Source organism: Nelumbo nucifera, chromosome 2 (genome assembly GCF_055504915.1).
Source record: "Nelumbo nucifera cultivar China Antique chromosome 2, China Antique-T2T, whole genome shotgun sequence".
NCBI classification, from domain to species: Eukaryota; Viridiplantae; Streptophyta; class Magnoliopsida; order Proteales; family Nelumbonaceae; genus Nelumbo; species Nelumbo nucifera.
Window position 1 is genome coordinate 110702047 of NC_142650.1, and position 25858 is coordinate 110727904.

The following is a 25858-nucleotide window of genomic DNA, read 5'->3' on the forward strand; positions in this document are numbered from 1 at the left end:
CATTGCTAATAGTGCTAGTTGGGTATATCTTCTTAATATACTCGGTCCATGTGACCATGGATGAACTCCTTGAGTTGAATGATTTGTCAAGAAATGGGTTTGATCTTCTTAATATTAAGTATTTCTTCTTAACATACTAATGTCAGGAAATGGGTTTAATGATCTATGTATTAATTCTCTCTCTATGTTTACTTCTCCAAGGGTTATTGCATTTGAATATTGTCAATCTTAAGTTGTCTAATTGTTTAATAGTTTACTAATAAAGTTTGAAGCAATGTGAAATTGAATATGATTTTAACAATGATAGGTTTGTTTTGTTTTTGGTCTAGATGTCAAGTGGGATATAAACCATTAACATACACCATGGTGGCTCCTTTTTGAACATACCACCATTGATTTATACTGGTGGTGACGTGTTTGTGAAGCACAATGTTGATGGCGATCTTTTATCACTCATTGAGATTCAAGTGTTGGTGAATTAGCAATTGAACAACTAGCAATTGAAGCATAAAATCTGATTATGGCTTTAGTCTATATAAGCTTAGTTTGGTGTGATGGGTCTTCTTTGAAACAATTAGCAATTGAACAACAATACATGAAATTGTTATCATCTAGCCTTCAATAGAGGCATTTACAAATAGGTACAACCTCCCTTGCTTCCCACATCTCCTTGATTGGTTTGGCATGCCAAGTCTGAAATCCACTTTTGTTTAATTTAAACTTAACACTCCATTTCCATCCCTTGACTATTGAAAGCTTAACACGTGAATTTACTATGTGTTTGGTTTCGTTTATGTTTATTGGAAAAACATTTATCTAATAAACACTCACTTTAAACGTTTTTTATTTTGTTGTTTGGTTAGGTTTATTTCGGGTGTTTCAAGAAACGCCCCTTTACAGCTCAACACAATAAACGTTTTTCCACCATGCTATTTAGTGGCACGTTTCAAGAAACAACTATATGGATGTTTCAATGTGACACTTTCATTTTGGTGTATAGGATCCATTAGTCAATCCAACGGTCCAAATTACAGGTGCTTGTATTTAAAGACCAATTTTTAAATCCAATGGTGAAAATATGATATAATCCACATCCAATGATGGATATATGACACTTTCGCTTTGACTCTCTCTCCCCCCCTTTCTCTTCCTTCATCTCTCTCTCAAGAAACCCTTAACAAATGGAACCGAACTTGCTGAAGAAGAACGAGGTCCACTGCTCCTTCGGTATCACTCCTCCGGTCATGGTTGGGGTTTCCTCTGGTGTCCACTGTTATTTGCGGGCGGCAAACACTGACTCATGGTTAGAACTTAGGGTTTCATTGGATAGAGAAACAAAAAGAAAACAGATAATGGGATGGTAGATTTGGGATGCATCGGATCAAAACCTCATTGTGCCATGTCATATGACATGTAACCACCATGTCACCTGTGCGTTTCATGAAACGCATAGCCATTGGGGGAAGGGAGAATTTCTTGCTTCTCCCAATGGCTAATTTCACGAAAGCTGATGAAAATAAATGAAAAAACGTTTTTTAGTGTTTTTTTTATTAAACACTACCACCAAACAGTAGTTTCAGCGGCAATAAACGTTTATTGTGCCAAAAGCTAAGGTGGCGCTGAGGTGGCAACATTTATCTGATAAACATCAACGGAACCAAACACCCTCTTAATTGTGAAATCCATTTTTGTTTGCATAAATGGTAGAAAGAAATAAGTTAACTTAAACTTATAAGTTCATCCACTGATCATAGAATATAAGTGAACTTAAACTTAGGTGGCGTTTGATAAATCTAAAAATTTATATCTAAAAAGTTAAAAAGATATTAAAAGTGTCTGAAATCTGAAAAGAGGCATAAATGCTTTTCTACTTTTTCGAGGATCTAAATCGATAAGTTTGTTTGTGTTAGATCAACTCTTTACCATATAAAATTTACTGATTTACTATTTTACCCCTAGAACATACTATTTGGAATGTTGAATTCAATTTGCATTATCTCATAAAAATAATTTTCAACCTCAAAATAATATTGAAACAATACAAATAAAAAATAATAAATTATTAATTATTAATTAATAAATGAAATGATTAAAATTTTAAAAAATAACTAATGACTATAAAAATATTAAAATAGTTAATAATTTACATAAATAAAAATTAAAATAATTTTTAAAATTTAATGAAACAATTAAAAATGACTAGTAATAAAAATAATCAATAATTAATAAATAACATAAGTAAATTTAATAAAAAATAATTAATATTTAATGAAAATATTAAAATAATTAATAATTAATAAAAACATTATAATTAATAATTAAATAAAAATATTATTTTTACTCACCGAACCACCACTGCTGGATGTTGTAGTGACGGTGGCGGTGGTGGGAAGATAGGGGAGGGAGAGAGATAGATAGATATATATATATATATATATATATATAGAGAGAGAGAGAGAGAGAGAGAGAGAGAGAGAGAGAGAGAGAGAGAGAGAGAGAGAGAGAGAGGTCGAATGGAGAGGGGTAGTTTTGATTTTTGGCCACGTCTGAAACGCGTCTGAATGCGTTAAGTGACAGGCCTGAATCTAAAAATTTTAGATCTGAAAAAAGTTTATAGACCCTATTTCAGATGCAACATCAAACAAAGGTGGCGTCTAAAAAGCAGCATTTTCAGATTGAGACGTTTGAAAAATGCAATCAAACGCCACCTTAAACTCCTATTCAAAAAAAACCCTACTACCAATTTAAGTTAACTTAAACTCATATCCATATACTCCAAACAAATAGAATTGAAAACTCATATAGGAATAGAACTTGAATAAAAATTCGAGCCTGACCATAAGTTAACTTAAACAATATGGTCCCAACATCTTAGGCAACAAAAGTTCACATGGTTAACATTCTCGACAAAGTTTTGACTCGATTGTCAAGCTCGGCAACAAACTTCTCAATCTCCCTCATATGAAATGATTGGCCATCTCCAATGATCACAAGTGAAGTAACATTATCTTGGTGGTTGATTGGAATGACCCATTCGAAGAAATCACATGGTTTAACATTCGGTTGTTTATCTTTTTTTTATTAATAAATTATGAACACTGATCATGGTGCCAATAATAAAGAATGGTAAAACTTACAACTTTGCGAAGACAAGTATAAAATAATTTCTATGGATTGGAGGTGGTCTTAGACACCCTTATCACACACTTCTTACCACAGTTAGGGGTGAGCAAAAAAAAAAAAAAAAACGAAAAACTGAACTGACCAAAATCGTACCAAAAAATTGGTTATCTGAATTGGTCGGTTTGGTAATTTTAAAAAACTGAAGGTACCGGTTCGGTTTCGGTTAACCAATTTAAAAAAACCAACGGTTAACCGAATCGACCGGTATACATGTTTTTCTATATATTTTTTATATATTTATGTATATTATATTTATGTTATATACATTATACGTAATTTATATATTATAAATTAATAAATACGCATTATATATAAATATATATATATATTTATAATATATTATGTATTATGTATTATTTATTATTTAAAATATATTAATTTATATATATTTATATACATTTTTATAATAAATATTGTAAAGTAAAAAAAACCGAAAAATTGACGAACCGAACTGTCAGTTAACTGAACCGATCAATCAGTTAACTGATTGGTTTTGGTTCAGTTTTGATTACTGATTTTCCAAAAACTGGTACTACCAGTTTAGTCCACAAAAAAGGCCCACGGTTCGGTTACTCGAACCGTGAGCACCCCTACCCACAATCACAAACTCTTGTCTCAAACCTAAGATCACTCGGTGACTGGAGTGTAAACTTTGAATGCTCACTCATTGTTGCATTAAAAATAGGTTAAAATTACAAACATCCACTAATTAAATTCTGTTTAGCAAAATGAACTTCACTATAAGACATGAGCATTGATATATGGACCATTGAACCTCTTTCATGAACATTAAACACTTCATGATTGACATTCAAATATCATTAAACACATTTCATCAACATCAAACAATGTTACACCTCATGAGAATTAATACATGGATCATTAAACCCATTTCTTGACATTAGTATGTTAAGAAGATATACTTAATACTAAGAAGACCATTAAACCCATTTCCTGACAAATCATTCAACTCAAGGAGTTCAGCCATGGTCACATGGATCGCTTGTATTAAGAAGATATACCCAACTAGCACTGTTAGCAAGGTATGAATGCCATGCAAATCAAATTAGTTTATGAATTTTTTAAGTACCTTCATAAGATTGTTTTGTTATAAGAAATCACAAGAAGATTAGGAATAGGTTTCACGTGTCATTACAAATAATGAGTTAAATCCGGAGATTAACTAAAAGTTAAAAAAAACCCTTATACTTTCATTTCTATAACAACAATGAATTATCCTTTCAACCTTTAAACCCTAACAATAAGCAAACCATGGTGGATGTGAACTCATCAAACAGGAAGAATTGCCGTTAACCTTCGCTATGAAGCAAAAACCTCTGTTGATATACACTATAGAAGTAAAAACCCTATGCCCTCTGCTCTTTGAAACTTGAACTAATTAGAGAAATGAGAAAAATCACTAAATGCAAGCTTTAAAGTGATATTAGGGGTAAAATGGTCTGAAAATATGTCAAAAGGGCAATTTAGGTATTTAAAAATATCATAACAACGATATTCTAACTTTTTTTCGGCGATAACTAACGGAACCCTAACGAAGAGAGTCTTTGTCTAACGGCCAAAGTACAAAATATTCTTCATCGAAAATTAAAGTTCAAGGGGTATCTATCACTGACCCCATAATATAGGAGGTCCGTGTAATTTACCCTTTTAAATATAATTATATAAAAATTGCATATTAAAATTAACAAATATTATAATATTGATTTTAATCGGATCGGATGGATCATGTCCAAATCCTACCGATTATTAATTGGATATAAATTGTAACATCCAAATCCGATTATCATTGAGAGGCCTATCGACCACGCGAATGACACGTAGCAAACTAGCAATTGAACCAAATTAGTGGCAAAGAGTGAAGCAATGCAAAGAGGCATATAACACTTGAAGGGAATATTCGTTGGTTTTTTTTTTTTTTTTTTTTTTTTTTCACTTTTGCGAAGATGACGAACACAACCTATAAATACCAATTTCTCATATTTTCTGAGCTCCAATGACAGCCTCATTTGCCAAATCCCCATTTGCCGCTCTCGCTCTCTCACACTAACTCCAGCGACTGCGAGCAATGGAGATGGCGATGAGCTTCCACAGTCCTCTCAAATCGTCCCTCTCTATCAACCACTCTCTCAGAAACCCTAAGCGAAGCTCCTCTTCTTGTCTCCTTTCTAAACAATTTTTCGGCCAGAGCTTTCCCTCGTCACTAACTGCTAAAACCACTTTAAGTTTCGGTTCCTCTTCGAGTTCTTCCGGTCGTACCTCGATAAAATGTTCAGTTTCTGCTGCCACAGAAACTGCCACTGGTAAAAGTTGACTCTTTCTTTTGAATTGCTTGTTTTTTTTTTCCACTTCAATTTTCATCTTTGCTTTTGATAAACGAGTTCTGCTTATGCCAAAAGCTACTTGATTGCCTTTGATATTCTCGTACGTTTGAATTAAAGGTAGTGGTTGTTTACCCTTTTCTTTATTTGTTTTCTTCTGCCACCCCATTCCTGTTTTGGTGCTAGTTGTTATTATCGTCCATCTCGCTCTTCCAGTTACTTTCTTTCATTCTCTTTTAAAATTTGTTGCTTGCTTGTTTGTTGTTGTTGTTATTTGTATTGAGGATATGTGAACAATCGGAATTCATCAAGTATCCAAGGTCTCTGGTAACTTCTTTGATGTGGAGATATCCTAGAGTTTCCTGTTATCATAATCTTGTTCATTGCAAATAACATGGAGGACATATTACTGATAAATTGAAAAGAAGGTCTAGTTAGAGGGTTGTACACTGATTGGAGTTGGCCACAATTAGTTTAGTCATTATTGATTCACTTATTTCATTTTCTTACATGTCATATGAATTACATTTATATATATTTTTCTTGTCTTCTCTGCGGGGATGGTGTGTGGCATTTTGATTTTTGAAGGATGTGTAAGTTCTTTTGATCTATCCATAATTCAAAGAAGTGAAATGTGTCTCAACTCTCAAGATAGGAAGGGGGTTAAGGGCCCAAGGGCTGCAACCATTGACTTCCTCTTCAACTGTGTTATCCAACCTGATTTCCAAGTTCAGGTTGGAATTTTAAACTCAACTGGTAAAGGGATAGGACCATAGGGGTCAGTTCAGTCATTTTCTACTTCACCATGGGGTACCTAACTAATCTGTGGGGTTTTCCTTGGTTTGAATTTCAGTCTCTCAACATAACTAATATGGAGTATGGTCTTGGGTTTGCATTGGTTTGCTGATTTAAGCAGTGGCTCATCTTATATTATTGCCACATCTGCAGTAGATTCATCACATATCTTCTTCTTCTTGTCAATTAGATTGTTCTGTTTGTTCAATTCAAATATTTTCATGGTATACTACAGAGTTGGCATTTCTACCAAAAATAAATAAGAAAACTTTAATGTTAGCATTCTCCTACGCTATTTCCTTTTTATGGATGAACTTATCTCATGCATAATTATTTTTTAATGTAAGGTTGAAATGAACCGTACTTCTAAAACTTTTCTTAGTTTGTATGATAAGAATGTCTTGCTTATAAACCTTTGTCCTGATGTAGGGAAAAGAAGTTCATTAAAGACAAGAAGAGACATAAGAAATATTGCCATAGTTGCTCATGTAGATCATGGGAAAACAACCTTGGTTGATGCAATGTTGAGACAAGCAAAGGTAGTACCAGAGAAATTTGTATCTCAATTTGACCTTGTTGTATATTGTTTTTCAAGGTTTCCAGATTTCATGATGAATTGGATTGAACTTTGGTTCTGAATGCAAGCAGTTTCAGTTTTGTAAATGTAATAAGTAGGTATATATCATTAAGTCTAATGAATATTTTCTTGTGTTTCTCATAATTATCTGTTATTTTGCTTTCTTTTCTGTTTTCATTTCTTTCTTTTTCTCCTTTTCTTTTGCTATGATTGTTTGTATCAGTTGATGCATAAATTTTTTGGTAATCTGGTGTAAGGGTTTCACATTTAGAAAGATGGCTATATAAGCAGATCTATTAGGTAGGATTTATTGACATCCTCCAAAATCCCAAGAAATATCATCATGTACTATTGTTTCAATTCTGAAATAAAGAGGTACTTTTTTTTCTGTTTTTAGATTTGAGTGATTAAATATCAAGCACCAAAAACTTTATTAACTGCCATTTTTTCTTTTTTTTTTTTTATTTTTTTTCCTGTTGTATGGAATGAAGGGACACTTAGTGTAAAGTCTCTCTAGATGAGATTTCTAGTCCCCATAATTTAATGATTCAGAACATGTACATAAATGCATTTTTTACTATAGTTTATTAGTCAGTTATGAAACATCTTATTTCTGCCTTTCTTATCTTGCTCAGCCTATATATGCAAACTTAGTGCAAAATCCTCCAGATGGGATTACTTATTGCCTTGTCCCAATAGTTTTATGAGTTGGTATAGGTGCATAAATGTGTTTTTGACTCTTAAGACATGGATTGGTTATAATAAACCTTAGCTCTATGCCTCTTCTTAACTTACTTAAATTATAGTTTCAGAACTCTCATACATTTTTCATTCAGGAACATCTAGTTCCACTCTAGATGGTTTAACTGATCAGTCTTTCAGAGACTTGATGCTTTTAGGCATAAAGATGATTTACTTCTAGCTAGGAATCTAGGTGCTACTTATAGAAGTCTGTTGTATCTTAAGATGCTGTTTAGCTTTAGGACATACTGGGGCCTATTGACCAATTGCTACTTAAGTTAGAAGCTAGAAGAAATTCTGATGAGGTTTCTGCAATATTGGTGTCCATATATGTATATGTATATAGATAGATAGATAATAGACAGATAGATGGACTGGGTCCTGATTCTCCCAGAGTTTGAAGGAATCACAAAGGAAGATCTTGGTGCTGAATTTTGGAATGCCTTGCAGATGGCATGATGTGTTTTTTGTTTTGGCCCATGCTATTGCATCATCTTTGTTGTTGTTTATCCCTTGTATTTTTTCCTCTTTTGCTCTTTCTTGTAAGGCTGTACTCTAGTGATATCTCATCACTTCCAGATGTACTGTTTTTTGTATTAATAAATTTTTCTTTTTATTGATTACCCAAACAAAAGGTACATCATAATTTCCATCCATGGTGGTAACAAATATACTACTTCTCTTGTGCAGGTCTTTCGTGAAAACCAATTTGTCCAAGAAAGGATAATGGATTCAAATGATCTAGAGCGTGAAAGGGGAATTACAATTCTTAGTAAAAATACATCAATCACTTATAAGGATACAAAGATTAATATAATTGATACTCCTGGTCACTCTGATTTTGGTGGCGAAGTGGAGCGTGTTCTCAATATGGTGGAGGGTGTTCTTCTAGTGGTACTGTCTGTCAATCCTCTTGGAAGTTGATACACTTAAACCTGTAATTGGTTATATGATTTTGATAGCCAGTTTAGATGGCATTGCTATTCCTGTCATTGTAACAAATCAAATTGACTTTCTATATTCCTACATTGGATATCTGAGACAGTAATTTGATCTTAACACTATATGCATCCAAATCAAATTGATTATAAAAATCATAGTCCAAAGTAATTCGATCTTGCCCAAAATGCATCTTCCTGAAATCCAATAATAAGTGCTTTTCACTCTATGTCAAATCATCAGTTACTTTCCTTTGGGCAGCTTATTAACTCCTTTGTGCGCTTTTTTCCCATGACTACAATTAGTTTTTTCCCTCTGTTTTGGTTATTTTGTTCTGAAGAAGACAAAACAATTTGCTTTCCTAATAGTTGACAATGATCTTGTTGCCTGCACATGTTCTTTTGGTTAGGAAGCTTTCATACTTTGGAATTAACATTTTCTTTTGTTAGTTATTTGGATTTTTTAATTAGAGAAATGTTAAAAACCTGGTTGCCTGATCTCTTTTAATGGTAATGTCAATCCAAATAGCACTATTTAACTGGTGCCATTTTTAGTTGTATTTTGAGAAAAAATTGTGTCAATATTTCATGAAATTTAATAGTAATCTTCTACACAGTGACATGTTTTGCAGGGGTTGATTATGCTGATAAGTTTTGATGAAATTCTATTTTGTAGGTAGACTCTGTAGAGGGTCCAATGCCACAGACAAGATTTGTTCTAAAGAAAGCACTGGAATTTGGTCATGCAGTTGTTGTTGTTGTTAATAAGATTGACAGGCCTTCAGCTCGTCCAGACTTTGTCATTAACTCCACTTTTGAATTGTTTATTGAACTAAATGCAACAGATGAGCAGGTTCTTTTGTCAGATAATTTCATATTCTTATTAATTATTTTTTAACTCAATGTTGACATATCCCAGAGCATTGTAAGTAGTAAGGTGACTTAAATTTGAGTCTAACATCCAGGAATGTTCATTATTTATGCAGTGTGATTTTCAAGTAATATATGCAAGTGGTATCAAGGGAAAGGCTGGTTTATCTCCGGAAAATCTGGCAGATGATCTTGGACCACTGTTTGAAGCTATCATCAGATGCATACCAGGGCCACACATTGACAAAGATGGTGCATTGCAGATGCTTGTTAGTCATTTTTCTTTTTGCTAATAGATGTAGTTATATTTGGATAAGATTTCATCTTTTTCATAGAGAACTAAATTAGACATGTCATCATGAACACATGTGCATTTTCTAGGGAAGTTCTCATTGGCATGGCCATTTTCTGTATATTTGTCCTAAGACTGCAAGTTTATAATGAAAAAGAAGAAGTTGATTGCTCAAAATTTCTTCTGTTGGTACTTAGGGGTGTCAACGGTATTCGAAAATCCGATTTCGAATTCGATATTCGACATAATCGAATCAAATTCGGATAATTCGAATAATCGGTCGAATTCGGATATCCTGTTCTTATTGAATAGTTAATCGGATTCGAATTCGGATATGACCTGATTCGATTCGATAAATATCCGAATTCGACCGATTATTTAATTCTTATATAATATATAAAATATTTTATATAATTTATATATAATAATTAAGTTATATAAATAATTTATATATTTATATACTTTGTATCAATAAAATATTTATTTTATATATTTATTGATTATCTAAAATAATTAATTAATCGAATTTGAATCGAATCGAATATTCAAATATTTAATCGGATTCGAATTTGAATATTAATTTTCAATATCCGTCGGATATCGAATTGAATTCGGATATTGGGATTTTCTAATAGGATTCGAATTCAGAAATTGCCTGATTCGATTCGAATTCAATCCGTTTACACCCCTATTGGTACTGATTGATAGGAAGGATGAAAATGTTAGTAATGGGAGTAAGTCATAAACAGGTGAAAAGTAAAATTTTACTTGTTAAAGTGACACGAATCCAAATTAATAGCATCAGGAAAGACTGCTGAATGCAAAATGAACAAGGTAAATTTGGTTAGCTGAGAGGTTATGATGGTCATCCTGGTGCAACGTTTGGATGCTTCTATATTCTACCTAGCATTTTTTAGTAGCATCTACTTCAACAGAGAAGAAAACAAGCAGTACAATGTCTCTTGCACCTTTCCTAATGATACTATGATGTTCAGGCTAGACTTCTTCCCACCAAGGTTTCCATTGTACATAAATTTCTTGTTGTCTTGCTCCTTACAATGAACAATAGGAAATAAGGAATAGCTTATATGCTTGGATTGCTATTGCTATCTGCATGTACCCATAATTGTTCAATTACATATTTACTATACTTGAATGACATGACACCTATTGGGTTTTGAGGTATTAGATCCGATTTTTAATCTGATTGGATTTTTGGTGGACTAGTTAGAGATTCCACATGTAAATATGCTACGTTCAACTCAGAAGTTTTTAATCTAGACAGAAACTAACTCAACTATTGGGCAATAGTTGATTCTGATGCCTCAGTCAGAAATTCCATTCAAGATGTTATATAATAAATAAAAATATAATAAAATACATAAATTCTTGTAGGCAAACATATATTATAGGATCCGTACTTACTGTGAAAGATCTATTTTATGATTTGGATTAGGACTGTGATTTGATCTACTTACAGCCTAACTGTCAAGTGTGAGAATGTAGGTTTGAGTTTGAAAGCGGCCACTTTGTGCAAAAAATGCCAAAGGTTAGGACCATATCTGGTCTACCCCTCCCATGACCCCAGATAGATGGGACCAACATTGGGTAATGGTCTTTTACAGCCTTACTGTCAACCTGGCTACCAAAGGCACTAAGACTTGTAGTTAATGATGTGAACTGATGGGAGAATGAGAATATGAGGGACTGAATATGACATTACTGCTAGCAGGGTGATGGGAATGGGTTAGTTTTCTCAGCCAAGCTAGGTGGCTCTAGATATACGGCTGCAGCATTCTTGGCACTGATGGAGGCAGAGGGGCTAGTGATGATATCAGTAGCAGTGGATGCTTCTTGTGAAGGTGCTAGAGGGTTTGGAAATGAACAGTTGGAGAGGAAGGGGTGGACATAGTTTCACTTTAGACCAGCATGGCAGGATGAATGGAAGGGAGGGGAGTCCAGAGGTGGGGAACTGATCTTGAGTGGTTCACAACAAGAAATGAATAGGAAGGTGTGGTGGGGCACTCAAGGGAGTACTAACTGAGAGATCTGTTGGGAGCAGGAAGGACCGAAGGATAGTGTTGATGAAATTATGAGAAAGAAGACATTGTGGGCACTTTATTGCTGCTCAGTTGGTAGGATCTCTGATTCACTGGAGTAGAGACTTGGGATAAAATCCCGCTGTCACCAGGGTGGGGGGGGGGGGTGAAGGGAGGGGGATGGGCAACCCCCTGTTATGTAGCCCCATGAAGCAAAAAATAAGTGGACTTTATTGCTAAGAAGTAAAAGGAGATAAAAGTTTGTTGCTTCTAGAGGGAGAAGTCATATGGGTTGCAGTGGTGGAATATGACAATTGGGGTTTGGGATTTGAAGGTGGGTTCATGTAATTCAAGTTGAGGTTAGTAGTTGCAGTTTATTGCCTTTTCTTTTCTTTCTTTCTGTGTGCAGCATGGTGTGGTGTTGAGTCTTTTGGCCGGCTTCTGGGTAATGAGTTCCCTTGTACACTAAGACTTCTGGGCCTTTTTATTAGAGTACCAAGTAACCAAGCGCTTGTTTTATTTCTTCTTATTTGTGCTGCCTCTCCTTTTATGTGCAACTTGCGTAGTTTTGTTTTTGTTTTCTGATAAAAGTTATGTTATCAAACCAAGAAAAAAATGTGAAATGGGTCCTATTTTTCATTTTACACTGTCAAATAAATTTATGCCAATACATATAGATTGACAAGTACTTGTAATTGAGTTCCCTACTTCAGTATGGTGTCTTTGCTTAGATTTTTATGGTTTCAATGGAGCTAGTTGTGGAAGGCAACCCATCAACCTTGATTGTTGGGTAAGAAGAGTGAAAAGCACATGTATATTACCCAATATCTTTGTGGAAGTTCAAATGTTAGTTATGTCCTAGAACACTTGTTGCCTGCATTCTTATGCCCACAGAAATGGTGTTCATATTTATATCATGTCTAGTGGTTGTTCCCTCTTTTTCATCATATCAATACAAATATAACTTATCTTTTTTTCAAAAAAAAAAAAATCATGTTTAGTGTTTGAGTTTTCAGTTGTGACATTTATTCATCCATGTTCTTCCTATCTTCTTGCACTGTTTTCTCTTCTTGTTTTTTTTTTTTTTCATCCTTAATACCTCTCTTCTTATTTTTTGTATATAATTCCATTATTGTAGCTTGAACTGTAGATTTTACAGTATTATCTTGAGTTTGAGATATTAATATCTTCTGGTCCTTGTGATATTTATGCTTTATTTAATTTTTGTTTTCACATTTTCAGGTTACAAACACTGAATATGATGAGCATAAAGGACGGATAGCTATTGGGCGTTTGCATGCTGGGGTGCTACAAAGAGGAATGGATGTGAGGGTGAGAATTCTTTGACCATGTTATAATATGATATTTGAGTTTCTATATTTGGCAGTACAAGTATCAAATATTGTCAGCCATTTTTTATCAGTAACAATTAAAATATTTAATGTTTTTATTTATCCTTTTCAAGAGCCCCCCCCACCCGGGAGGTTAAGCACAGAGTCATTTGTAGCCACATTTTTTTTTTTGATGAGTAAAGAGAAAAGATTCATTAATAGAGAATTAATGCAATTACAAGCTTCCCATGGAGAGGCACGAGCTGCGTCCTCTCCAAATAGCAGGAAGAAAGACAAAGGAAAACAGATAACAGAAAACAGAAAACAGAAAACAGGAAGCAGATTCAATCTACAATTGAGCCCAATATAAACTTTCCCTGTTTACCCCTTGCTTTGCAAGGCCATCAGCCATAGAGTTTGCAGATCTCCCCACCCATTGTATTCTCACTGTCAAGCTCCTTGTCAGGCAGTTGAATTTTTTAATTTCATTCTTAAAGCACCACACTATAGAGTCCGGGTTTTGTAGCCATCCCACTACCACCTTGGAGTCCCCTTCTATTATCAGATGTTCCACACCTATCTGCACAGCTAGCTGTGCTCCTTGGGTAGCAGCTGCTAGTTCCACCCTAATGGAGTTTCCAGCTCCTATTGGCCCCGAGTAGATAAGAACCACATTCCCAGCCTCATTCCTCAGTACCCCTCCCACCCCTGACGGACCTGGTTTACCAAGACTACTTCCATTGAAGTTCAGCTTCAAAAAATTCTCAGGAGGGGGTTCCCAAGTTAGACTCACTTTAGTCTTTCTAGATGAACAATTAGCCACTGCTAACCAATTCCTCCAAATATCACTAAATGAGAAATGATGAAATAAGTCCAGGGATTTTAGCCATAAGATCACCCTATTTAGAATGCAGTCCTTCATCTCTTCTAAGTTTCTCTCCTTCTCTTGGAAAGTTCTGGTATTCCTTTCTTCCCACACGGACCAAAGCAGCGCTGCTCTTGCACACCTCCACATAATTCTTCCTCTTCTGTGCTGCCAAGGGAGGAAAGCAGGATAAATAATCAAGCTTGCATCTGCTGGCCTAACCAACATGCGCCCAAACAATGAGAAGAGCCACTCCCATAACTCTGCGGTAAATGAACAGGAAATTAGTAGATGGTTATAGTCCTCACCATGTGACTTGCGAAGGATACACCAACAAGGTGAAAGACAAAGATAAGGTCTTCTCTTTTGTAGAATGTCTAAGGTGTTTATTTTCCCATAATGCACTTCCCAACAAAAAGCCATAACCTTAGGGGGAACAGGCCTACACCAGATTTCCTTAAAAGGGAAAAGTCGAGTGGGGTTAGATTGAGTAATGGATTTAAAGAAAGAAGCGCAACAGAAGGATCCATTTGGCTTGGGTGTCCAAATCCGTTTGTTGGGTTCAGAAGGGTCCAAACACACTGTATCAAGTAGGCTTAGCAGATTTGTTAGGGACACAATTTCCTCTTCCCTTAGGCCTCTACGAAACCCAAAATCCCAATTTGGTGTTAATGGATTATTCATAAAGGAGCAAAACTTTGAAACTGCCTCCTTTTTGTACCTTGAGATAGAGAACAAAGAAGGGAAGAGGTCCTTCAATGGAGCCTCACCGACCCATGTATCCTCCCAAATAAGAACAGAGTTACCATTACAAACATCATACCTGACAAAACTGAGAAACTGAGGAAGGATGCCATGAATAGCTTTCCAAGGAGTTGCCAAGGTTGCCTGCCGTGATACTCTAGCATCCCACCCATTATTAGAGCGACCATGAATACTACCCACCACCTCATGCCAGAGCCTCTCTCTCTCCATTGGCCACCTCCACAGCCACTTCCCCAGCAGTGCTTTATTCTTTTTAATCAAATTCCCTAACCCCAATCCCCCCTCCTCTTTATTCCGGCATACAATCTCCCATTTTATCAAGTGATCCTTCTTACCTTCTCCCGGTTCCTAGAGGAAATCTCTCATCACCTTCTCTAGCTTCCTAGCTTCCCTAGGTGGTATCCTAAACACAGATAGGAAATAGGTTGGTAGGTTAGCTAATGTGTCTCTTATCAACATGATTCTTCCCCCCAAAGAAATATAGTTTTTCCTCCAAGAAGTCAATTTCTTTTGAAACCTCTACACCACTAGACACCAAAGACTACTTTCCCTAGGGTTTGCTCCTAACGGAAGCCCCAAGTAGGTCATAGGCCATGACGAAATAGAACACCCTAAGCTTCTTGCTATAGCCTCCACCTGACTGTCCTCCAAGTTAACCCCAGCTACACAACTCTTCCCAAAGTTGACACTCAGATTTGACACCCTCTCAAAATTCCTAACCAGATCCTTGAGATTTCTCACTTTCTCAATATCGTCCCCTTCACAGAAAATCAAAATATCATCTGCAAATTGGAGATGGGTGACCAAAATACCATCCCTACCTATCCTCCACCCTTTAATCATTTCTTCCCTGTCAGCCTTTGAGATCATTCTATTAAGCACCTCTGCTATTAGAGTAAAGAGGAAGGGTGATAGCGGGTACCCTTGTCTGATACCTCTACAAGCTAGGAAAAAGTCCACCACTCCATTAACCAGGACAGAGTAATGGCATGAACTCACACGTCCAAAAATCCAACTGCACCATTCCTTCAATATTTTCTTACTTTGAGGAACATAAGTCATGACTCTTGGTTCATGCTCTTTTGGGTGGTGGGCTTATTTATTTTTGGATCTGCTATAGGGCCATAGCCCTTTGAAAGAGAACAAAGGTATAGAACTTATGCAAATCTTTCGGTAAAAACCCAAAAAGAAGTAAAAGCTCCTCCAATAATCAAGCTGATGTTTCGCTGGCACGAAGGCCGTGCGATCCGTTGAGTTATCATGAATCCTCAGACCAACGGGCAAAGCCCACGTCAACCTTTCAGTTTTTCTTTGACCTTCTAAACATGTTTCCTCTTCTAGTTGGTTTCCTTCACTTGTAATTTCTCTAGTGCTTTGCTTTTCTCCTTATCATTTTGTTTGGTTCATTTCAAGTGAAGGGATAATCTCTTTCTCTCTCTCTTTCTCGATGAGTTGACCTGATAAGAAGGCCTTTTAATTTGGATTAGGTTTTGATTGGTTTCTCCACATCTTGTTGCAGTTCTTGATTGAGATCCAGGCTGAATAGAAAAAAGAATCAAAATGACTCCTAAACTACTTATTTGATAACAATGAAAAGATAAATACAACTCATAAACAACTAGAAAAACTAGATCCTAAGGTCCGGACCCACTTCTATGAAAAGTGACCAAAATACCCTGGTCCCAAATCCCAAGAACCAGCACTGTATCACATCATGGCCTCTTGGTTAGTCTTTTCCTTCTAGTTCATGTTTTCAAAGGCTTATTGGATCCTCATCACGTTTCCTCTAAACTGTTATTGGTGTAAAATGTCTTCTTGCACATGGAGGCACCATTGCATGGTATGTATGTTAATTTCTTTTGGCAATTTGTTTGTGAAAATTCAATGTGGTTGATAGTAGTAGGTAAGTCTTTTGGTTATTATCTAGGATGCACGGTGAAGAAACAAGTTCTTTCATGGTTTGCTATGAATAATTTAATTTGAAATTTTGTAGGTATGTACCTCAGAAGAAGAATGTAGATTTTCCAAAATAAGTGAGCTTTTTGTATATGAAAACTTCAGTAGGGTTCCTGTAGAGAGAGTGGAAGCTGGTGATATCTGTGCCGTATGTGGTGTTAGTGATATACAGGTATGTATTTTTTTTTTTAGTTTTATGTCATTTTCCTATGAATTCCATGATTGATTTTAAGAAGATGCTATAGATGGAAATTATGGTCTTTTTCCTCTAGTAATTGAATCTGTATTTCTTTTCTTTTAAGTAGATTGGGGAGACAATTGCTGATAAAACTTCTGGGAAACCATTGCCTACCATTAAGGTTGAAGAGCCAACAGTTAAAATGTCATTCTCTATCAACACATCACCTTTTGTTGGCCGTGAGGTATGGTTTATCGATCTTGATGAAAAGAAGAATGTATACTATTTATACACATAAAATGATATAATATAGTACATTATGTTACCCAGATACAAGGACACGGCTGTATATGGTGTCAGATGTGGAATTTGCACTAAAAATTGAAGTATCTCACACAGTTTGGCACCCTTGTACAGTTGTACATAGAGATGCTGATGCTAAAGTTCCACTTACATGTGCTTAGAGGCAGAATTCAAATGTAAGAGTTATGTAATAGAAAAGTTTTTTCACATAAAGGAACCGCGAGAATTTATTCTTACTGGTTTGCCAGACCAGTTAGGCTGAATGACTCTTCTTGCAAATTTTCTGAGTATATTTCCCACCACAATGTGATTTATCTCTTTGTTGTCTAAACAAAATAATATTGGTGAATTAATTTACCTTGAATGCTTTCTTTCTGTATGGGACTATTTTTTTGAGAACCCCTGTACAACAAGTGACCGTACATTGGGGAATTTACAAAAGGTCATTTAAAACTCAGCATGGATGATTACAAAAAAAGACATCCATATCAAAAAAGTGTTGTAAGGTCTTCCTTTAAAATGAGGTGATGGGGCACCATAACAAAAGCATTCCTTTAATCTCTTACCCCCTACTGTCCTCATTGGCTTTGTTTTCAAATGTACAACTGTCCCCCCCCCCCCCCCCCTTCCCCCCAAATAGCCCACATCATAACTATCAGGCCATCAGTATCATATCCCACACTAACTTGCCTCCTCTACTCCCAAGGTGCCACGTTTTCAAGAACTGGACTGTTTCTGGAAAGCATATCTGCACACCAAAAGTGCCTAATACTCTTTTCCACTGGAAAAGGCAAAGCTGAAAGGAACAGGTGATTAGCTTGTTCATTGCAGCTGTTACATAAGATGCAATTCAAATTATCTACTTCCATGCCCCTTTTCAGAAGCTTCTCAGGAATTTGTCCAATGCAGCGACCCATAACAAAAAAGAGACCTTTGAGGATACTCCACCATTCCACACTAAGGAGTGTAGAAACTTGCTGCCTTCCCTGGGTAGTAAATTCCTGTACATAGACTGACTAAGAAGTCTCTTGAACTGTTCCACACCCACTCTCTTTTGTCCCTCTGACTTCTATTAAGGTTTGTATTATGCAGAACCTGCAACAGTCCTGCTATGATGCAATTCAAATTATCTTCTTTACAGTATTGGTTCTGGCTGCACCAATTTTTTGTCAAATTAGTACTTGTACCTTTCCACATCTTTGATGTACTGCAAATGCATCACAATCATCTTTTCTCCTGGATGGTGATTTAATTTATCATTATGAGGCATGCATTTTTTGTATGGAGATGCAGTAGAAACACACCCTATATGTGGCATACACTTTTCTCATCACCATCATCTAAGCCTTGTCCCAACCTTATGGGGTTGGCTACATGGATCCTGTTTTGCCATTTTGTTCTATTCAGTGCCATATCCATTGTTGAATTATGAATGCTTTTCTAAGAGAAGTGCACCTGATTCATCTCAATGCCTTATACATACATGCATTTGGGCATATTTAACGCTTCACATAGAGGTGTGCCTCCAGGCATACAACCTTTTGGAGATTTTGATTCCCATATCCAACTCCATGCAATACAACCTTTTGGAGATCCATAGAAAGTGGCATGCCCATGTTCTAATTTTTGGAATCTTCTGAAGTCTTGAGCTATATACTTTTGTTTCTACTTCTATCTTTATCTGTTTTTTCTATATTCTTTTATGTATCTTATCTTTATGGAGACTAAAAAATGTTATAAATCTGTCATTATTGTGTTTTTTTATGGGTAAAAGTTAGACATTCATTTCATTTCTATCTTTGACTTGCTTCATATATTAGTCTGCATGCATAGGGTTCCACATTTTTATCTTATGTTTTCTTGTATCATATGACACTCACAGGCACCTCTGAATATATGCTTTGGCATCTTAGAAAACTTTTAGGTTTTCATTTGGATGTGTCTTTTGAGTCCTTATTTGGTGAGCATGCCTGAATGGCCATTGTTGATAGTTCACCGCTAGCATTTTGTTCTTATGGTTAACATTCTTCTCTGTCAATTGACTCAATGTTTCTTTCCAGGGAAAGTATGTAACTAGTAGAAATCTGAGAGATCGACTCTACCGTGAACTTGAGAGAAATTTGGCTATGAAAGTTGAAGATGGTGAAACAGCAGATACTTTCATTGTTAGTGGGAGGGGTACTTTACATATCACCATACTGATAGAAAACATGTAAGTTAGAGTTCAAGTCCTTTCACTATTGTTGGTTTCATTTTGTATGCAGGTTTATATAATCCTTGTGAACTGCAGGCGAAGGGAAGGATATGAGTTCATGGTGGGACCACCCAAGGTTATCAACAAGAAAGTGGATGACAAGTTGCTGGAACCTTACGAGGTATTATTTCCAAGGTTCAAAGTATTGATATGATATGCCCTGTATCGGGCATATTGTTGGCTTCTTGATACACCTATTTACGGGTGTATTGATTAAATAATATAAAAACATGTATAAAAGTTAAGTTTTGAAAAAAAAAAACCGTGTGGCCTATAAAGTATCGATGTACAGGGGTGTATCGATACTTTGAACCTTTGTTTCACTAAGGATTTCTTTTTTGGATAAGTAAAGTTGTTTTAAGAAATTGAATAAAAAACAAATAAAAGTTGTAGAAATCATCAGTAAGAGATTCTTTTTTGGGTTGAGAAATGTATAATGCATTTAACAAATCCACTTGATAACTGTACAAGTACAAGTTGCATTGCAAGGCTTTGGTGAATGTTCTAGTTCTATTTTATCTCTTTGAAGACCATTTTCATTGATATAACATGCAAAGAGAGAAGTTTTAGAGATGAGACTGCTTTTTCATTTTTTACTTCTATGATGTAATATGCATAATATGTGAATTCCTTGCAGATTGCTACTGTTGAGGTGCCCGAGGAATACATGGGACCTGTAGTTGAACTTTTGGGTAAAAGACGTGGGCAAATGTTTGATATGCAAGGACTTGGGTTTGTAACAATGGATTTTTTATTGTTTATATATCCAGTTTCACCTTGGCACTTCAATCATAGAGTCATCTCAATTGCATAGTGCATACTGATTGATTACTACATTGTTGCTTGTGTATCTTCAATAGAGTCATTTCAATTGCATAGTGCATACTGATTGATTACTACATTGTTGCTTGTGTATCTTCAATGAAGCATAAAATTAACTTCTGGTCCATCTTGAATGATGTAATAGTAAATATATCGACTTCACTATCTTTTGGAACTTGTTTTTGTACTGTCATTCTGTCAAAACTCTTTCTTCTTGTAAACTGTGTTCCTTTTCACTAATAAAATTTGCACTTTATCACAGCAATGTATTTACACAAATTATAGATGCATTATGTTGTATGCTCAACAGAAGTGATGGATTTATGCTTTTTTGTGTCCATGCAATAGTAAAAAAATGTGCATTAACAATTCATTTTTTTATATGCATATAATTTATGAACAACTATTGTAATTATGCTAAGTAAATGAAAGTTGTTCCACACTCTCCATGCATGTAGGTCCTAAATAACTAATGAAGCAACAATAAATTTATGCCTGATTATATGGTCAGTTTCTCTTACATATTAACAACTTTGCAACTTCTGTATGCTATATCTGGCAAATAACCTTGCATTTATGATCTGCACACTGGTGACTTGTTATTCCAATTGTTGGACATCATATTCCTTTTTTTTATGTCACAAGCTTAATATGATTCTTATTGATAATTTGCTTTTATAATGAATGGATAAATAGGAATTCTCCCCACATGTTGCACCAAGGTGATTATAGTGTTTATTGCCATATATTCTAAAATCCATTTGTCCACCAGGTCAGAGGGAACAACATTACTTAAATATAAGATACCGACTCGTGGCCTTTTAGGATTGAGAAATGCAATTTTGACGGCATCTCGAGGAACAGCAATCCTCAATACTATATTTGATAGTTATGGACCATGGGCTGGAGATATTAGCACCCGAGATCAGGGTTCTTTGGTAATTCTTGCCCCTTTTTTTTCATATTTTGATCAGAAACAGTAGAAATTATTTCATCAAGAAATAATATGATACAAGAATGCCCGGCATTCATTTAATGAGGCTGGCACCTGCTCCCTCCCTTTACATGCATTTCTTTTTACAAAGTACCCCAAACATTTTTCTTGTATTCACCCATTGTCTGGCCATGGCATCTGCTATCACATTTGCAGATCTATATGCTCATGTAAAGCTTGCATTCAGTTCTGGTCACAAAGTTTTCAGCTCTTTCAAATCATTCCAGTACTGCAATGGTCCTTGTTTCTTATATTTCAGCTAGCTTATCACCACCTTTGAGTCTCCTTCCACTACAACTTTCCTTGGGTTTAGGTTCTTTGCAAATCTTAGGCCTTTCAATTCTGCCTTCCGTTCAACCCTGATAGAATTTCCTTTCCCCATGGGGCCTGAGAATATAGCTAGAATATTCTCCTTTTGGTCCATAGAGACTCCTCTAATACCCAATACTCCAGGGTTTCCAAAACTGCACTCTTTAAAACTTAGTTTTTACTTCTCTTTTGTTTGGTGGAACCAAATGCAATGAGACCACATTCCTTTGAGTAGTAGTAGTGCTACCACACTCCACCCTCTAAGAAAATTCGGAATAAGAAATGCTTTAAAAAGTTTAAGGTTTTAAACCATTAAGTGCTTTTACATAAGCTCCCCTTAACTCCTTTATTGATTCTAGAGTCCTTTTCTTGCCTTTAAAGATCTATTGTTCCTCTCTTCCCAAATTATCCGTAAAGATGTGGCCCTGATGCACCTTCACATGGTTTCTTGTTTCTTGGTTTTGCCCAAAGTCTGAACCCTTTTCAAGATCAGTATTTCTCATCTAACAAAGTTTCTATTCTGTATTAAGAGAACCTAAATGAAAATTAATTCAGGTTGCATTTGAGGATGGAACCACCACGTCATATGCTCTCTCTAGTGCACAAGAGCGAGGTCAGATGTTTGTTAGCCCAGGCATGGAAGTTTATAAAGGCCAGATAGTCGGCATTCATCAGCGACCAGGTGACTTGTCTCTTAATGTATGCAAGAAGAAAGCTGCAACAAATATACGTTCCAACAAGGAACAAACAGGTAGGAAACAGCTGTAAAGCTCTTCTTGAGTTAAACTACCTTTATTTTTTCATTGATAAGGTAATTCAATGTCCATTGTTCCTAAAAAGTAGTCATGCTGGCATTAGATTTACTTGTATGATTTGGTATCTGAAAGCAATAAGATGAAATGTCTTCCATCCAATAGAGACAATATTTGAATATTCAGTTCCTCTAAATAAGTGTGTATTCTTAGAAGGTTAGAAAAACAGATTAAGAGAGAAGAAGAAAATAAAGAAAATAGATTATCAGAGTGGTAGCAACATTGGCATTTTCTTCCCTTCTGAAACTTAGCTGGCATCAAGTGTGTGTGCAACTTCTAGCACCTGTCATGATTATGTCTGGTCTTTTAGCAACAATGGCACTTCAGTTCATCTCTCATCTAGCATAGTAGCTTTACCAGCCTTAGAGTTGGCCTTCTGCCTAGTCAATGCAAGGGCAGAATGATCTATTCCAGGAATCTGCATCCTAGCCAACCTTCCAACTTTCTTATCCTTGCACCAATGCATAAGCTTGATACGAACTCAATACCTCTTGTCTAAGAATCTGTTGTCTAGTGATATAAAACTCTGGTTTTAACACAATATAAACTTGAAAACCATGTTATTCTCTGCTAAGCTACTACATTTCTCACAATCATCATGATGCTTCCTCTATACAACTTCATAATGATCATCTTGTTCCATAGAGCACTAAGAAAAGTATATGGAGACCTATCTCTGCCATTGACAATGATTGCTTAACTCCTTATGCAATTGCTTCATACACCCTTTTCTAGATTTTTTTTGTAACCCTTTTTTTTCTAGTTTTTTTTAGCAGTTTTGAGGAACATATAATTCTGGCTGATATATGGTTCCATGGAACTTCATAACCATGATGTCACCATCAAATTCTATTGTTCTCACTTGGAGTAGTTAGGATTATTTGTTTCAGGTTGTGTTTCCTTGTAAGCTTAGAAGGATAGAGAAGACAGATTAAGAGAGAAGAAAGGAGAAAGATAAGAAGAAACGAAGAACAAAGATGATTGAGAGCAAAACCAAAATATGGCAATTAGGCCATAATTTATTCTTTTTTCTAGTAAAAATAGAGTACATTATATACCGCTGCAGCTACATACAATCAAATATTCAATAAAACCCTGGGGGGTAGAGGGACTCTCTTCATACAACTTATCTACTAAGACATGTTGGGAAGAGACTCTCTTCACACATTTCCGTTAAGATAAATTTCAAACTTAGGTCTTTGGTATCAGCATTCAGTCATTTTACCAGCTAATTGATCTGGCATCAACAGTTATTTTTAATATTTTTTGTAGTTTCATGCACATTTGTTTTTTCCAAGAACAGTCTTTCTATACTTAACAAATATCCTCAATTTATGAAATATGCCATATGTCTATTGCTACCTATTTATTGGTTTTCCATGTTCTAAGGTGCACTGTAATCACCAGTGAGGTTCAGATTTCTGGCTCCAATCACCAAATATGCACCTGTCCATGTTGACATAAGTCACAAATAATTGAATGATGATAGTGTTTTCCAGCCTAGTAGGGCTTGCCTTGTTTACTTTGGCATTTTTTATTTGGTTATTTTTCTGTGTTAGTTTGCACTGTTTATGCTTAAAATCAACCAATTTGCATCAGTTGACTTTAAGGTCTTATATTCTCCCTTTTATTGGTGAGGGTAGTCTTACATTTAATTACATAACTTTCTTCTCCATTGGTGCAGTGGTTCTTGATACCCCTTTGGATTATAGTCTGGATGACTGCATAGAGTACATTGAAGAAGATGAGCTTGTGGAGGTGACTCCATTAAGTATTCGCATGTGCAAAAACCCAAAACTAGCAAAGAAGAAGTGAATACCTGGCGGAGAAATGAGATTGCGTATCAACTGTCTTCCTACTAAACTCAGATCAATCACCCGCCATTCCTTGGCAGTCAAACTTTATCAACTTCAGTTGATGCAAGAATATGCCAGTTCTCTCTTACAAAGATTAGTGTATGACAGATTATCCATATCATATTCACCAAGGAGATGAAACTAAGAGACGCATAGGGTGGTATGAGACAAGATTTCCCCCTGATTTCTTGTGTATATAGCCAGTATTGAATCTCAAGATCATTCCCCTTCGGGATCTCCATTCTTAAGAACGTCGGAAAACTAATCCTGGAACCACAGAAATGAGAATCTTCATTATTTATTGTACTTCCTACCCAAAGATGATAAGCGTCAGAGTAATTATTATTATTATTACTTTTCTAAATGTGATGCAGATAAAGCAAGGAGACATTAAATTATTTGCAGAAATCAGTTTCACCTGTCAAGGTTGATCATATTTTCTTTCCTGTTTCAAAATTCTCCGGTGTTTTATCAGGGTGCATAATACTCTAGTAAGATTGTTTCTAGAAGAAGAAATTCTATTTTCTTATTCTTCCTTGGAGGAAGATGTGCTGGGTAAATGACACATTTGAGATTAAAAAGAAAACAATGAAAGCAGTTTTTCCTAATCCTTGATGAGATTGGTTTTATGGCGAGTCTTGATGGCATTATGAAGACCCGTAAGCTATGGCTAGTTATGAAGGCTCCAGATGGCATTATGTGCTTTCTGGCCTCAGAATTGAAGACGCTTTAATAAGATTCAACACCACCCATCCTTAATCTCAACAAAGCCCGGATTGTTCTAACTTCTCGTCCCATGGTTTAAGTGAAAAATGATGGATGGGTTTAGAGGCAATTGCTTGATAAGAAGGATTTTACCCTATGTTGTCTCAGACTCCCAGCTATCTTGGGAGGGGTGGATTGGATGAAAAGGCGTTTGCTTGGAGTTCAGATCTCCGTCCCACGGAGAGCTGCCTCATAACTTACCACACATCTCCGCCGTGCATTGGGAACATCTCCCGTTGATAGTACCAGAACCGATGATGTCATCATTGGGAGATGTTTCCAATACACGGCAGGGATATGGTGTGGGGCGTTGTGGGGCAGAGATGTGAACTCGTTTGCTTGATGCAACATGGTAAAAGTTGGAGTTTTCTTAACGCCCAGTTCATTTTTCAACAACCTTGATGGTCGAGACCTACATTGGGTAATAGCCATGGTTTTGAAAACTGGAGAGTACGAGTTGGTTGGATCGGTTGACTCAGGAACTATTCAGGCGATTGGTTCTGTTTCACCCTAAAACTGCTTTTGGACCAAAAACTGTTGATTTGGTAAGTGACCCACTGACCTGGGTGGTTGAACCATTGACCTATTTGAATCAGACGGTTGGACCATTCAACTTAAGAACTGATGGCCAAAATGGTTGTGTCCTGTCCAGTTTTTAAAACCTTGGTAATAGCCCTTGGAAGAGCTCAAGAGTAGAGCTGTAAAATGGACCATACCTCCTGCGGCTCAACACGACGGAACGTGGGTTATGCTGAGCACAGCACGATCATATGGGTCATGCTGGGCTTGGAGTTTCAGGTCCATGGGTCGGCACAATACGGCATGATTATGAATTGTATACATCAAAATTCATATAAAATAAAATTTTAAGACT

At 35.9% G+C, this 25858-nt stretch overlaps 1 protein-coding gene across 1 annotated transcript; it reads left to right on the top strand.

Moving 5' to 3' along the window:
• The first annotated feature begins 5188 nt into the window (after positions 1 to 5188).
• SVR3 (elongation factor family protein) lies at positions 5189 to 24675 on the top strand. Its single transcript, XM_010280663.3, has 14 exons — positions 5189 to 5504; positions 6747 to 6856; positions 8326 to 8529; positions 9250 to 9426; positions 9560 to 9712; positions 13017 to 13106; positions 16729 to 16863; positions 16997 to 17113; positions 19233 to 19384; positions 19463 to 19547; positions 20064 to 20158; positions 21021 to 21186; positions 22107 to 22302; positions 24048 to 24675. Exons 1-14 carry the CDS (start codon positions 5270 to 5272, stop codon positions 24176 to 24178), a joined length of 2046 nt encoding a protein of 681 aa, XP_010278965.1. The 5' UTR covers positions 5189 to 5269; the 3' UTR covers positions 24179 to 24675.
• Positions 24676 to 25858: the final 1183 nt, after the last annotated feature.